We start from the raw sequence: 16,176 nt of genomic DNA on the forward strand, positions 1-16,176 counted from the left end.
TGTGGAGCTGAGGCTTTAGTTAACTTTAACCGGGGTTCACAGTTACGTACATGTCGTGTCCCTCTAAAAGGGCGGAATGCTAACCTCGTCGCCAGAGTTGGTGAGAGGGCAGCATCCCGATTCGTATGACACCTTACTCAACATGTCTTGATAACGCGACACCGAAGTTACCAATGTGGTTCGCGTTATCATGGAACAGCCATTGGGTCTTGGTTCCGCAAGCTGCAACCGGGCTCGGCTCGGGCCAGAGCCTAGTTCACACGAGCCCATGCACTCTGCCTTCAGGATTGTCAAGGCCTGCCATAGGAGTGACTGATAGGAACTCGGGTGTCCATTGTATGGTTAGATATAGGGCTACTATATCTAAAGCAAAGTGTGATTACACGACTTCGCCCCAGCTGTCATGCAGCCAGTTGTGTCAAATTTAGGAGGCCAGCCAGGGGTGGCATAATACATGCTGCAGCCCCTGGCGGCCCTGGGTACACCTATGCCCTGAGTTACAGGGTCTGATAAGGTGGCCCAGTACCAATTGGTAAATGCGCCTAGGGTACATGTCGTAATTTAGAAAGAGAACAGCCAGGCTGTGGGTCTGATTAGCAGGCCCACAGCCAGAGAAAGTCGTAAACCAGTGAAACAAAAGCAAAAAATCTGGGTGATCATAGGATTGCAGACCCTACTCTCCTACAATTCTCTCTAAGGTTACCTTTCCTCAAGGCTACTTGCCCCCTGGGTCTAGGTGCCTGGAGATCCTCTTTCCTCCATCCTGTCCTTCCCAGGCTCCGCGGATAGATATTGATAAATGTGTAGACAGGTCGCTGAATCAGAGGCATAGGTAGGTAGATGGACAGACAGGTATGTCAGTAATGAAGGATAAACCCTAGGATAAAGGCAAAGCTCGACTATCTGTGACCAGTGGAAGAGGACAGTGAAAGAATAAACATCTACAGAGGATAAGATACTCTGATGGGCCAGACATGTGTATATATGGCATTGGAAGGCCTGGGCCAAGAGCCGTAATCTGTCTGAGTTTTTCTCAATTTTGGTCTCAATGTAACATTGTGTGGGATATTGGTCATAGGACAAAAAGTGCATGCGATATCTTTCCCTAATGAAAATATAGAGAGTAAGACTTTTTGTTACGAGGGACAAATAAGTAAAATATTATTGTTGTATTTTATTACAAAATGACTACTTATTGGCCGCACTATTATAAAGCATTGCCCAAGAGAGGCCAATCCGAGCCGCAACGTAGGACCGAATGCCATGGGCTGAGGTGCAAGTAACGAAAATGCAAGAGGCTCACACACAACCACACACACTACCACACACACAATCACACACAACCACACAAACACAATCACACACACACAAACTAACAATTCCAATCCAACCCACATAATTCCACTACACACCACATGCATACACTCCAAAACACATGGCTAAAAGACATTGCCATTTACAATGCCATTAGCTCTAACTCAAATAAATCCGAGACCTATTGCATTTCCAATGCTTGTTTCTCTCTGTCTCTCGATAAACCTGTTTGCCAGGGTCCTCCCCTGGGCATCGCACTCAGGGCGTATGAGGCTTCCTTACTATGTTAAGTTTCATTTCCGGTTGTACTGCACAACGCTTTGTTGCCCATGTGATTAAGTTGGCAAAGAAGTTGCTCAACTCTTGCAAGCTTTTTACAAGCCTTGGGGTGCTTTCTTTTATCAAATCCTCGTCTCGGGACGATGTTTACAAAGCTGGAGGCCATCCATCTCTACAAAGAAAGTGATAATCTGTCTGGGGAGTCGGTTTCTAAGCACTAGAATGCCAGAGTGTGTAGGCATACACTTCCAAGAAGGGGCCTTGGGTTATGAAATAAAATAGTAGTGGAGAAAATATTGAGAGGAAGAATGGATAAAGATCTGTTATCAGATAGTGCTCACTCTCTAATATAAGTAGGTGTTACTGCCTGCTTCTTAGGGCATTAACAGCTGTTAAAATCCTCTGAGGAATAGGGTAATTAACTGTTGGTAACACCTTGCCACCATTTGGTAATAAGGCTATTACAACTCATGCCCCAATTCACACCTGCCTAACGCAGCCAGAAAAAACATACCTACCCCCGCTGTCTACCTAATGTTTCTGAAACTATAAGATGCTAGGAAACAACAGTGATAGTTCATTAAGCGTTCTGATTGGCTGACCCAATCTCAGTATCCAATACAGTTTCATCTGTCGAATCTCTTCACTCAGTAGTTTGCACCTCTGGTTTTTAGATGGATGTTACAGGAGTAATACAATTCACAAGACTTGTCACGATAAGATTCTGGTCAAACATGTTAGAATTGTGTATATTACTGTATGCAACTGTTAATTTGAGCTTGCCTCCACCGCACGATTATACCACCCCCACTGCTCCCGTCCTTCCCCAAAACTCTGGCGATCAAGAGGGTCATGCAAGTCTGCGCTGGATTCAGCAAAAAAACTAAATAACTCTTTAAACTAAAAAAAGTGAAAAAATGCTTATTTTTGACGTTCATTTTTGCGGACTGGTGAGGTGGAATGTGTCTGTATTCAGTCAGCAGGGAGAGCACACCGTTGCATATGGGGTGGCTGGTTTTGTGTGTGTGGGTGCAAATGCAATAGGTGTCGCATTTGCGAGAGATTAGGCTATTGGCTTTGTAAATGACAATGCCATTTATTTATGTTGTCAATGCCAACACATAAATAAAAATGTTGTCATTTACAATGCCAATAGCTCTAACTTTTCCAAAGGCGAAACCGTTGCATTGTAAATGCTTGTTCTGGTAGAAACTGATCTGTAAAAGGACAGCAGCTTACATTTAGAGCTGTTGCTATTTTTTTAAGGTTGGCATTGGGCGCATGTAGATGTTAATCATCAAATGTTAAATAAACAAGTTAACCAAAACCTTTGATTCAACTGACCCAATTACTAATTGATGGCTGGTTCGGATTTTTCCTTATAGTTTAATCGTTCCTAGGGCATTTACTGAAATACCCATCCAAATCTTTCAGAATGCTAGAAATATGTCAAAGTCAATAGTGAAAAAGGCTGCTGAGTGATCAGGGATAATCAATTTTGCTTGAATGCTCCTCTATGGGGACATAAGGAGTCCATGTCTGAGTGTTGCAAGTGTTACTTTGGTCTTGCTTAAGAGTGTGAATCTTAATTTGCAGTTGCACGGTAGCGTGTCGTCTTTCTGCCACCTGCGTTGTTGCTAACTGTAAACAATTTGAAATGGTGTGGTGGCTCCTGGGGCATGTAAGACACAAAACTGACGTACTTTCTGAAAGAGGCTAACATTTTCTCATTATTTTTTAGATGATTAAATCCAGTGTAAGGCATCCACTTACTGTGTGAACTTTGGGCATTTTTGGGATACATTTTGTGAAAAAAGTTCAATCTCCAAGCCCACATTAAGTTTAAAACAAGTTTTTTTGTGTAGAAATCAGCAAAACATAGGCCCCAAGAGAGACAGCACTTCTTCTCTCCAGGATATTCAGAATGTGATTTTATCCATCCTGCAATGTATACTCTTTTATACATTTCCATTTTATAAACTGCAATGGAATGAATACAACGGACAGAAACTGGGACTTTAGTTGGCGGGAATTAGCAGGTGCAGCCAGGGGTGCTTCACATGAGAAAGACTAAAAAGACCTTGAAGCAATAATACAGATGATATATAATCCTAGGCAGAGTAGTGTTGAGAACCCTCTGTTGGAGTTACCAGCACGAAAAAGATGCTGAACACGTCAGACGGAGGAAGGTTGTGATGGCCGCCATTATTGCAACATGGCTGCGGGTTGAATAGTATGGAGTTCTGTTATATGTAATACTAGTAATAGAAATCATCCGAATGCAAAACCTGTTCACAGTTTTTATTTTTATTTATAAAGTTTTGTATAGCGCGTACGTGACCCTAGTGGATATCAGAGTGCTTTACATGAAGAGAATACGATTAACAATTGTTTTTTTGGTTAAATGTTAACTCTTCATTATTCACGTGCACCTCACTGCAGAGCGTTCACTCCATAAAAACCTATACAAGAATAAAGAAGCGAATTGCACAAAATTACAGGGAAAAATAAAAAAAGGGAAGATAAAATAGTAAATTGGTCTGGTATTTCCTTTATTCAAATACGGGTGTTCATGCGCATGCCATAGTGTCCTTCTTAACAATGTACAGCTTGCAAAAGGGTCATCTATTAAAATATAAGATAAAAAAATGTATTAATTTAAAATACCCTCAACTTAATCTTTTCAGCTGGAAAGCATCTCACCAGCAAAGAGGAGATCAAAGGAATTCATTGGGCCTCCTGGACATGTGTAGTAGGGCCTGAGGCGACAGGCATTTGGCCCAAGTATACAGATATCACAGATATCAACTCTGTGGATGCCAATTTCAGCAGTGCAGTGCTAGTCACAGGGGACGACTTTGGATTGGTCAAATTATTCCGATTTCCAAGCCTTAAGAAAGGTAAGTGAGATGCCTGCAGATGTATACAATGAGGCTCTTTTATAAGGTCTTGTTCAACAAAGCATGGCATGTAGTGCATGCACTTTGTAACAACATGTTAATATTTTTTTTTGGTTCATGGTCAATCTTTTTAAATTTGAATTGCCTATTGTTATATTATTTTATGTTATGTGTATTTGTAAAATGCATTATCACCTGCAAGGGTATTCTGGCGCTGAGCAGGCGTGAGAGTCTAACCTTGCCTAGGTTAGTTAGTTGAATAGCTAGGTCTTCAGCGTCTTGCAGATTCCAAGAAGACAGGAGGAGTCTCTGATGTGAAGTAACATGTTGTTTCATGCTTTAGCACAATATAGGAGAACCCTCGTCCTCCGGATTTAGTTCTGTGTATGCATGGAATGGGTGTGAATAGGAGTCCTGCACAACAGAGGTGTCTGAGTGGTTGGTGGCCGTCTGCCAAAGGTATTGCTCTAACACGAGGACCCATAGCCTAAGTTACAAGGGGATGCATACAAAATAAACTGCAGGAATGCTAGAATGAACACCAGAATGCCAATACATAATTACTTCAACGTCCTGCATTATCTAATATATGATATCTGATTAGCACCACAACATGTTGCAGTAGATGACCTTGATTCAAGCAGCGTCTGACTCATACCTGGCAACTCTTAAGTTGAGAGCTGCATTTTGGGGCATCAAGTGGTGCCAGATCCTTGGAACTAGTTCTCTGTCTGCTAGGTGTCTCTGAAGGTATCGAGGTGGCCTTCTCCTATCTTTGAGGAGGTGCTGAATGTCCCGCATGTGGTTGGTATGGATATGTTTAGGATTGCTGCTGTTGGACATTCTGCTCCATTCCTGCTTTTGTGGTGACTGTCTGAAGCTGGAGACAAGGAGATGACGAGCGGGGCAGAAATGAAGCAGGTGTGATATGGGCACTGCTCCTATGTTCTCTGCATGGAGTGCTGGGTAGCTTTTGGAGGACACTGTTGAGCCTACGAGCGTGTTGAATATTCTCACAACGTGTGGGAGTGCTGTGGGTCAAGTGCCAAATATATTCCAGTTTTCATTTGCCATTTGGGTACAGGGCATTCTGCACTGGACTAGATAGAGTCAACCCTATAATCAATGAACTAAGTTAGACCTTGCCCAGTAGTGCTAGGTGGCCTGGCAAGCTAGCAGCTAGACAACAACTGGTTTCACCTCAACACAGTGATCTAGACACCACAACAGTGTAGATTGGTTGTTAGGGGTCAATATTGAACCTTTATGGTTATGGGGTCATCCACTTTGATCACCTACAGGGGAAGTACCAGATGTCGACCACACACTGGCTAAAATATAGGCAGCTGAGACATGCACTAACCAGCAGCATAGGTAACGATGAGAAGACCCAGGAGGAATCCAGCTGGATAGACGGTTATTAGATGGGCAGATACGACACAAATTAATATCACTGACATATGGAACGCTAATTCGGAACACCCAGGGGCCTCTCGAAAACCTAAAAGATATGTGGGAGCAAGATATTGGGGAAATAGATGACAAAGACTGGCAGGAGGAACTGGGCTTCTCCTCAGAGGGGGCCATTAAGGCCAGCTTCAGATTAATCCAACTTAAAGTACTACATAGGATATATTATACCAGAACTTTACTTCACAAAATTGCGAGGGCCAAGAACCCTTTCTCTCTCTGAAAGTGTGGTGCTGAAGGGACTTTTATTCATGCATGGTGCCACTGCCCTGGAATACACCCATTCTGGGATCAAGTAACCAAATCCTTGGAGGAAGTGGTTGGGACCACAATCGATCTAATACCCCGTAGGGCCTTGCTGGGCATATGGGAATCCTCAGATCTCACGTGGTAGCAGAAGAGTCTTGTAAACATGGGGTACATGGTGACAAAAAGAGATGTTGCTCAAAAGTGGGGATGTTACACGTCACCATTGTTCAGGAACTGGTAAGAAGGCATGACATGCTGCAAAATTATTGAATAAGAGGTATATAAGGGCAGAGGCTGTGAGAAAAAGAACGAGATGATATGGGGGACCTGTGATACAGGAGATATGGAGAAATAAGAAGGTGGCCACCAGATAGCATGCTAGGAGTGGCACAGGGCTAGAAGGTGGAGAAACTGACGATGGATAGGCACACACAGGGTCTAGCACATGGCGAGACTTTCCAATAAGATTGCGTAAGGATGAGGGCTTCATCATGCACGGGGTTAGGGAGGATGTAATGTAACAGAAATGTACTGCATGGATTTTGATCTGAAACTGTGTTAATGTGGTGCCTGAGCACTTTTTGCTCGTCGTATTTAAAGAACATTAAAACTTCTAAGAAAATATATATATATTTAATCTTTAGACTGATTCTCCAGGCCATATCAGGTCCTGGAGTGTTGGGCCAGAGGGTGGCACTGTGCTAACTGCCACTCTGCAGCTGCACCAGAAGAGATACAATAGAGTATATTGGCTGTTCAGTACCACCCCTGTCTGATCTGTAATATTGAGGTGCCCATGTACTGCATGAGTCACCTTACACCGCCCAGAAATATTAGCATACGATCCAGCTCTGGCAGTCACCTGAGACTGGAGCTGGATTGGTTGCCCTGGCGTTGACTGGGTGTTGTTTTGGTCTGTCTTCTCTTGCCCATGTGGAGGTAACAGTTTTTTTGAGAAGGAGCTGTGTTGGATACTCCGTGATGCTGTTGGTATCTTCGCGTGGCAGCTGCTGATTGGCCCTTGCTGACTAGCTCTGAGGTATCATACTTTTTTTGCATCTGGCCCCCACAGTGCTTCAAGCTGCTCAGTGTTTTAATTGGACTGGGGCTACACTATGTTCTTCTATAAGATGCTCTTGATGGTTGGTGTTGTCACCCTTGAGTGGATTTGCTAGGACGGGGCTACCCTTTCTCAAAGCATGCAAGGCTGATCTCAATCTTTCCCTGGCATCTCGGCCTCTGACTCCCTGTGCTTTTCGGAAGATTCTGATGACCTTCTGGAGATGCACTGGGTCATTGAAGTGAAGAGGATTTGCTTTGTTTCGCTTGATGAATTAAAGCAATATTTCAGTTTTCGACTGTTGTCTGGTTTTGTTTGATATTTGTTAGTTCTTCAATCTTTTGTTCTTCTGCCTGTGCCTTTGTCCTTAATGTGTACCTAGAGCACTGCTAACTTAATATTTTCTTTCCTCTAGTCAGCGATGTTGGCCCTCGGTCTAGGTTTTGTTGGTAACTCCGTACAAATGCTGACGGTAGTATGAGTTTTCTGCATGTGAATACTCTGTGTTACGCAGGCGGACTGCGCTGTCTCACCCCTTGCCTCCAATTGGATCTGACCTCTAATGGCCATTATATCGAAAAGGAAAAGACAAACCTGTAGCAAAAGAACACAACGAACAGTTACACCAAGTCTCATGCTTGCATGTCCACATGTCCACCGGCATTGTTTGTTGAGCCCCACTCCCTTGCCTCTGATTTTAACTACTCGGCTATAATTGAAACTGCCGGGGTACTTGAAGTGATCCAGAAGTGCCAGAGGTCAGTTTTAGTATTAAATATCTTTTATTGAGCATGTCAACACAGTATGGGCACAAAACATTTATAGGCGATCGCCAGGCAGCCCGGTGATTGCCAGGGTCCCAGTGTAGCAGAAGGGCATACAATACGGTGCTGTACTTACAGGATCATGGTTATACACAGCAAACCGCCGACAACCCACCACGGGCCGGCCTCGTTTTAAACAGTGCAGTGCTATGTCATGACCAGCCCTCACTACTGGATCGGGCATGGAGGTGGGCCCAGGATTCTAAATCAAGACCTGCGACCTGCCATCACTCCATCTGCTGGCCCGCACTTTCCTTCGCCAGTGCAGTTCATAGCCCGCCAAAGGTGCAGTGAGTCTCTGTCGTCTGACACACTCTTTGAACAACAAACCCCCCCCTTCCAACAAACCCGACCCCCCCTTGCCCAACACCCCCCTCCCCTTCTAGCCCCAACCCCCTCCGTTCTGACCCCTCCCTCCCTCCCCATTCCCTCCCCGTGTGGTCCATGGTCTCATTCTTCCTTGTATCACAGCCGCTCCCACCAACCTAACAGGCGGGTCTGTTGCCTTTCCCCTCCTGATCAGTCTCCGTTAGCCTCAGCAATCTAAGATAACTTGGGCAGGTCACTTCCACAAACTCCGAGGACAGGAGGGCTAGAAATGGCTGCCATAGCTCAGCATACTTGGCCCCTTCTCCTGCTTTGTACAGGGAAAGCCTTTCCATACCCAGGACCATCCACAGGCGGTGGAGCCAACCCTGATACGTAGGAATTTGCACAGAGCGCCAGTGTGCCAGAATGTTTTGTAGCGCCGAACCCAGCGCGATGGCCATTAAGCGTCCCCTTCGCGATCTTAATGGATAGGTCAATGTATTGGGGAGCCCCAAAATGACATGTGAAGGGAAGCGTGGGATTTCTGTGTCAAAATGTGCACCTACTTCATCTAAACCCAGGCGCCAATATTCCTGCAAAAATCTGCAGTCCCAAAGTATGTGCGTAAGAGTGCCCAATTGTCCACAACCCCGCCAGCATAAGGGATCCTTGTTACTGTCCATCTCATACAGTCGCTCCGGGGTGTAGTACCAGTAGGTTGCCACCCTTGTAAGAGTGTCTGTGAGCCCCATATGGTAAGCTGAGTGTTGCGCTCTATAGTATATTCCCTCCCATTCCTTATGTGTGAAGGGTCTACCCATCTCCCGCTCCCAGCGAACCCTGCTCGCGCTGTAGGTATATCTGTGTTTGTGCATGAGCATTTTATAGAGGTCCGAGATTAGCTGCTTGTCAGTTGTGCGCAAGATCAGCCAGCGTTCGAAATCCGTCAATCGCCTGTCCGCCACAGATCTCACCGTAGTGCTAAGGGCCCAGTGTCGGACCTGGAAGTAACGGAGTCTCTCAGTTTCTGGGAGGCCGAACTCCTGACGGAACTGTGGGAAAGGGACCGCTCCTTCTGGTCCGTACACATGGCAAAGGGAGCGGCATCCGGCTGGCTTCCAACTTTCGAAAGCCTTTCCGTCCATCCCCGGTTGAAAGTCGGGATTGTCAAGGATGGGAGTGAGCGGCGATGGCATGGTGGTGAGGCCAAGCGGAACCCCCACCCGGTCCCAAAACTCCAACGGGACTTGCATAATAAGGGACGCATAGAGGTTGGGAGGCCTATGAGCCCTGCGCATAAAAGGAAATTCCTGCAATGTTCTCCCAGCGACTGCCTGGTCTTGGAACAGCCAGTGTTTCCCCGACTCCCATCGGACCCATTCCGCCATGAAGCGTAGTTGCGTCGCTTGGAAGTACGTGGCTAGGTTCGGAATTCCGATTCCTCCGTGTTCTGGGGCAAGCATCGTTATCTGCGATTTCAGGCGGGGCTTCCTCCCGTACAAATAAATTGTGAGAGCTCTGACTGCATCAATTTAATCCAGCCCCTAGGCGGAGTAAGGGGTATAGTGCGAAAGATGTAAAGTATCTGAGGGAGAATCGTCATCTTGATCGCTGCCACCCTGCCAAGCCATGACATCGGGTAGTATTTCCACTGTCCCAACTCTTGTCTGACTTTCTGTCTCAGGTGGGAGTAGTTAACCTCCACTGTGGTCTGTAGTGAGGGGGCAAGTTGTATACCGAGATATGGAGCCGCGTCCGTAGCCCACTGCAGAGGGAACCTGTCCTGTAACTCGGCGCGCGTGCTCGCTTTTAGGGACAAATCCAGCGCCACTGACTTTGTCATGTTAACTTTAAAGCCCGATACATTGCCAAGCCTGGTAAGAACGTCCATACAGGCAGGAAGAGCGCTCCGGGGATCGGCAAGGGACAACAAGACATCATCGGCGTATAGGCTTATGGTGTGAACATCCCCCCCAAATTTAATCCCCTTTATCTCTGGGTCCGTTCGGATTTACTGTGCCAGCGGCTCCATATAAAGGGCAAATAATAGGTGCCTCTTTCGATCTTGAACCGCGGTGAGGAATAACCATTAACCCGGACCGTAGCAGAAGGGAACTTATAGCAGTTCATTACTCTGGTTCGAAACGTGGGTCCCATGCCCGCCTTCACTAACACCTTCTCCAGATAGGGCCAGTGCACTCTATCAAATGCCTTCTCGGCTTAAATGGCCAGCATCATATATTCGCCCTGTGTGCGGGAGGCTTTCTCTATAAGATGAAGGGCCCTTTTAGTGTTATCGGAGGTCTGTCGCTCCGGAAAAAAGCCAGACTGATCCGGATCAATTAGTCCACCCATGCATGGGCCTAATCTAGAGGCAAGGATCCCCGTATAGAGTTTGAGGTCAACATTTAAGAGGGAGATGGGCCTATATGCCCCACAGTCCGTGTGATCTTTGCCCGGTTTAGGTATAACCGCGATGGAAGCCTCTAGTAGGTCCCTGGCAATTGCACCCTCCTCCGCGAACGAGGTAAAAAGTCTGGCAAGCAGCGGAGCCAGCTGGGCACAGAAGGTTTTACAGAAGCACGCTGGAAATCCGTCCGGACCAGGTGCATTGCTGAGTTTGGGAAATAGCCGAAATAACCTCTTCAGGGTGGATGTCCTTCTCTAGGCCGTCAGTTTGCTCTTGAGTTAGAACTGGTAACGGGATCGCCGCCAAGAAGTCTGTTTCTGCCTCTGGGTCGGGTGGGACAGCTTCATATAGAGCAGCATAGAAATCGCTGAAGGCCCCAGCTATTGCCCGATCCCCAGTAACATGCGTACCATCCTTCCCCCTCAGTTCCTTAACCTCCCGTTCCTGAGTGATTGTGCATAACTTATGTGCCAGAAGACGCCCGCATATGTCCCCCCAGTGTGATACGCGTGCTTCAGTCTTAAAGCAGCATACTCCGCCCTGTCCAGATCCAGCGCCGCCAGCTGCCGACGAGCAGTCTTCAGTTGTCGCCATATTCTCGGGGCGCCTGTCCTCCTGTGAATTTGCTCTAGTTCCCTGGTCTTCTGGGTAAGCTCATCTCTCTTAACTTGACGCTCCACGTTCTCCGCAGCCGAGATCGAGATAAATTCACCCCTTAAGACTGCTTTGAGCGCCGCCCACTGAGTAGCTAGCGCGGTGTCACCGTTACTGTTGAGGGACAAGTAGTCCTTTATTGCTCCCTGAATTCTGGAGGTTACCTTTTTCTTGTGTAGCAATGATTCCCGGAGCCGCCACACCCTAGCAGCGAGAGTGACCGTGACCGGTGCGTGGTCTGAAAGGGACGCCGCACCAATCTCGGCATTGGTGATAAGTGACTGCACAGCAGTAGAGACAAGCAGGTAATCCAGTCGCTCATATGTTTTATGTGCAGCTGAAAAGTGTGTGTAGTCTTTCTCACCTGGGTGAAGCTCGCGCCAAAAATCTACTAACCCCAGTTCCCTCAGTCGGGCCAGGCCCGCTGCCGACAAGGCTCCCACTTGGCTACTGCGCTGACAGGACCGGTCTAATTAGTTGTCAAGGACTAGGTTCAGATCCCCTCCCAGCAGAAGGTGACGGTCCATTGTGTCCGTAGTATCTGTGAGTGCTGCGTGCAGAAACTTTTCTTGGCCCTCATTAGGCCCATAGATCGAGCCAATCGTATAGGTCAGGTCCCCTATTGCGAACCTGTAGACCAATAATCTGCCCTTGATTTCAGCAATTTTACCCATTACTTTGCCCCTGAATTTGCGTGCTACCAGAATTGCTACTCCCGCCTTTTTATCCGGGCCTGAAGAATAAAATTGAAGTGGGAATTTGCTAGATTGGAGACGATGGCAATCCCTGGCTAAGAGGTGTGTCTCCTGTAAGAGGCAGATATCCGCCCGGGATTGCTCTAAGAGTAGTAGGACCGCTTTCCGCTTTACTGGATTGTTCAGTCCTCTCACATTCAAAGTGAGAACAACCACATCATTCAGAACCATCTATGGGGGTAAGACTGGTAAGTAGCCATGAAACGTGCCCAGACTGTCCCACCCGGAGGGTCCCAAAACCTCCCCTCTCCTCCACCAACCCGTCTTTTGGAAAGTCAGACACACCACACCACCTTCGGACCATGGACCACAATCCCACCACAACTCCCCCCAGCCACCCAGCTACATCCCCTGCAACCCAACCCAGATACCCCCCCCCAACTGGACAACACGCAACATAGTCTCTCCCTTCCCTCCCTCGACCAAACAGTCCACCAACCCCCCCCTTTCCCCCAACTTGAAGGATACCAAGAACAGTTCTGTCCATCATCCGCAGTCGTAGATGTAGAGTTAGGATCACTATCGGGGGGAATGTGTTGGAGCCCATTACCTCCTCCCCCGCCGCTGGCCCGATTGTCCCCCAACCCCCCTTTTTCTCTTCAAAGCCTCAGCGCTGCCACATCGGTGGTCATCCACTGTCGGGATTCGCCAGCTCCGTCGCTACAGTTTCTACCAGTGCCCGCTGCCCCTCCTTGATCTCCGTCGCGGCCGGCCGCTTCGGCCGTCGCCGTTGCTGTTTCCACTGTCCAATGGCGTCCGCGCCAGTTGCTCCTCTTCCGGGCGGGCTTTCGTCTTCCGTCGGCTCCTCGAGGCCTAGTAAACTGCATGCATCCTTGAAAGACCGCAACTGGTGAACCTTGTTATCCAACCTGAACACCAGGCGAAAGGGATGACCCCAGCTATATGAAATGTTGCGCCTTCGTAGTTCCGCCGTGATTGGTCTGAAGGACCGTCGTTTCTCTAGGGTGATGGCAGTGAGGTCTTGATATAAAGTCGGCGAGTGGGTTCCAAAAGAGATTGTTCCCATCTGGCGCGCTTTGCTAAGGATCTCTTCCTTCGTGCGGAAGTCCTGCACACAGACCAGGATATCTGCCGGTTGGGCCGAGGTAGCTCTAGCTGGGCCCGTCCGGTGGGCCCTGTCCAGCCGAAGTGTGGAGTCTGCTGGCCGGCCCAAGATATGGTTGAAGAGGCCTTGGGTAAAGTGGAAGAGGTCATCCATGTCGGGGGACTGCTTCACCCCACGAATCCTGATGTTGTGCCGCCGGGAGCGGTTCTCCAAATCCTCGACATGAGATTGGAGGTCCACCTGTTGATCGTGTATGCAAATGATTTCTTGCTGCAGCGCCTCTATTTCTACGTCTCGCCCATCACTTTTAGTCTCTAGATCCGCCACCCTTTCTCCTATGGCGTCAGTGTCACGGCAGACTTCCCGTATTTCCTCCTGTAGCTCTCTCTTCAAAGCGTGGATGTCCTCTCGCAGGCCAGTAAAAAGGGATTCTAGAAAGGTCTTAGTGATGGGCTCCTCAATGTCCGCCTTTCCCGAGGGCGGAGAGTCCGCGGCTTTCTTTTCCACGCCAGCCCGTTGGCTTGACGTGGTGGTGTCTGTCCGCTTCCCCATCGTGTTGGGGGTGAATAGGTCTTTGATAGTCCTGTCTTTCCGGTTTCTCACCGAGGACATATCCCTCAGGGCTCCTTTGGGCCCGGACACCACCAGTGCTGCTTGACAGTGTGGGCTCTGACGGCGAGCGTGTAGGGGGCTCGAAGGGACAGTCAATTATTCAGGGGGACTCACCGAGGGGCCCTCAAGGAACCCCCCCGTCCCCACTCCGGTGGCAAGAAGACGCCACCTCGTCTCTGCCCACACTCCGGAGCCCCCGTGGCTGTTCCGAGTCACTCGCCACTGGTTTCCGACTACTCCCGTCCTGGCACGGGCCCTTAGTCGCCCACGGACGCAATATCTCCACGCTCTGTTCGAAGCGTTGGGGCTAAGCAGGGACCCCCAGGGTACCACACATTGGGCAGTCTGCGCCCGCGAAAGTGTCCAGCGCGCTGCTCAAAATGGCGGCCGTCGGCTCACGGCGTCACAGGCCACGTCGGCCCCACCAGCGCGAACCGGGCTTTCTTGCTCGATTCCTCTGCGGCACACCGCGGAGCTTCTAGGACCCTCCGGGCCCAGTGGACGCGCAGGTTGGCAGGTTATCTCGGCCTCCGCCCGCAAGTGCTCTTCGCACGCTGCACCTCACCTCGGTTCAGGGGGCTTCAGGAGCAGCGCTCCGACCTCTGCGCCTCGCGGGCGGGCCTACTAGACATGGCCGCTCCTTTGTCTTCCGCCGGCAGGCCGGACCCACTGTCTGCCTGCCGGCTCTCACGTAGTCGGCTGCTGCCCGAATCACCTCTTAGTCAGACACCCTCGCCGGGGCTCACAGCCACGCCCCGCAGCTCCACACTGCTAGGCCAAGCCCGGCCTTGCTCGTGGCGGCTCTCCCCCTTCGGCTCCGGGAGCCCCAAACGTCGCTCCGCTCGGTCCACCGGGCTCAAACCCTTCCTGGCGGCAAACGCTCTCCGATGGGGCCCGATTACGGGGGAGTGAAGCGCTATAAAGATGCTATGAAAACGGCCGGCGGCGGGAGCTCCGGGAGGCACGTCCGCTCACACCGCCATCTTGGCAACGCCCCCCAGAGGTCAGTTTTAAACAATATTGAATCTGTAGCAAGTGAAGTCCATCTTGTTTGTTGCAAGCTGCATGGAAGTAGAAGATCGCAGTAGTTGAGACCTCTGTACATGATCTGGATAAGAAAGGGCTTGACCAGCAGACACCATAGGTCAGGAGAGGAGCTCCAGCTCGGTGGGTCCAACTCCTACATCTCTAAGTGTAACTTCTCTGCCACCATGGTCCATTAACCATTTGCCTTGCTGCATTGTGTATGCTTTATTCTACCCCACCAAACGTTAGTGGGATCTCTGTGGGCCTTGACAAGAAGAATGAACATTGACTGCTAGGAAGATCCATGAAAGCAGCAAAAGCAAGGTATTTGCTACAACGTGTCTTACTTGACTCTGCAGAATCATGGCTGTTCTAAGAATGCTACAGCCTACCCATCTGTAGGCCTTGCCCAGAATGCAAAAACCATTGTCCAAACCACTTGAGTCAGCTGCTGAAAACCTTGGATGCAGTGTTGCCAACAGAGCTGCTGAGGAAAAGACAACCAAAACTCATCAGTGACTGCTCCACCTTCTTCACTGTGTGCTCGCCTATCCCTCCAACCTCTCCTGGGGGTATATTCAAGTGATAGCGCATTGAACGGTGAGCAATGTCTAGTGTCCAGCCACCCCTTCTCTGCTCAGCCTAAGAAACAAGGTGCTTGGGTACCATGGCTAGTAAAAATCATAACCTTCGTTTCTGAAGCGGTAGCCATCTTACTTTCTGCTAGCCTCCAAAAACATTCATGAGGATCCCAGTTAAACAGCTGTGAAAGCATTTCTAGAGTTCTTTACATACCATGACATCCAGTTCCTTGGTGGGCAACAGTACTTCATTATAACAGCATTCAGCAAAAGTCTATAATAATCCAGCTCCCCATTCTGAAGTGTTTTATATTCAGTGATCATAACATCGGCATCTAAAGTCAATCAATCAATCACAAATCATTAATCACTACATTTCTGTGGCATAAAAGTGCAGGTAGAAAATCAAATAAATATTATTTAGCTTTTTCCACAATAAATACACTTTCCCGGAGGCGTGGCCAAGATGGCGGGCTGAGAGGTCGCACTTGCCGAGAGCTCCCGTGCCCCTGAAACCCTACACCGCTCATAACCGCTGATTCCCCCCGGATCAAGCGGTGACTGCGCCTGGTGACCCCGGTGGTGGTGTGGAGTGACCGTTGAGCCTTGACTTCCCCGCCGGAGGTGCGATTCTGTCTGAGATAGCCCGGGGCGGAGCCCGCTGGGC

The 16,176-nt window shown here is 48.9% G+C and overlaps 1 protein-coding gene across 1 annotated transcript in view; it reads left to right on the forward strand.

Moving 5' to 3' along the window:
- The window catches only part of EML6 (EMAP like 6), a 748,837-nt gene that overhangs the window by 294,852 nt on the left and 437,809 nt on the right, over window positions 1-16,176 (forward strand). Inside the window, exon 10 of the mRNA XM_086927650.1 lies at window positions 4,281-4,493. Within this exon, the coding sequence (XP_086783776.1) occupies window positions 4,281-4,493 (213 nt within the window). The remainder of the gene's footprint in view (window positions 1-4,280; window positions 4,494-16,176) is intronic.

This window comes from Lissotriton vulgaris, chromosome 6 (assembly GCF_964263255.1).
Source record: "Lissotriton vulgaris chromosome 6, aLisVul1.2, whole genome shotgun sequence".
Lineage (NCBI taxonomy): Eukaryota > Metazoa > Chordata > Amphibia > Caudata > Salamandridae > Lissotriton > Lissotriton vulgaris.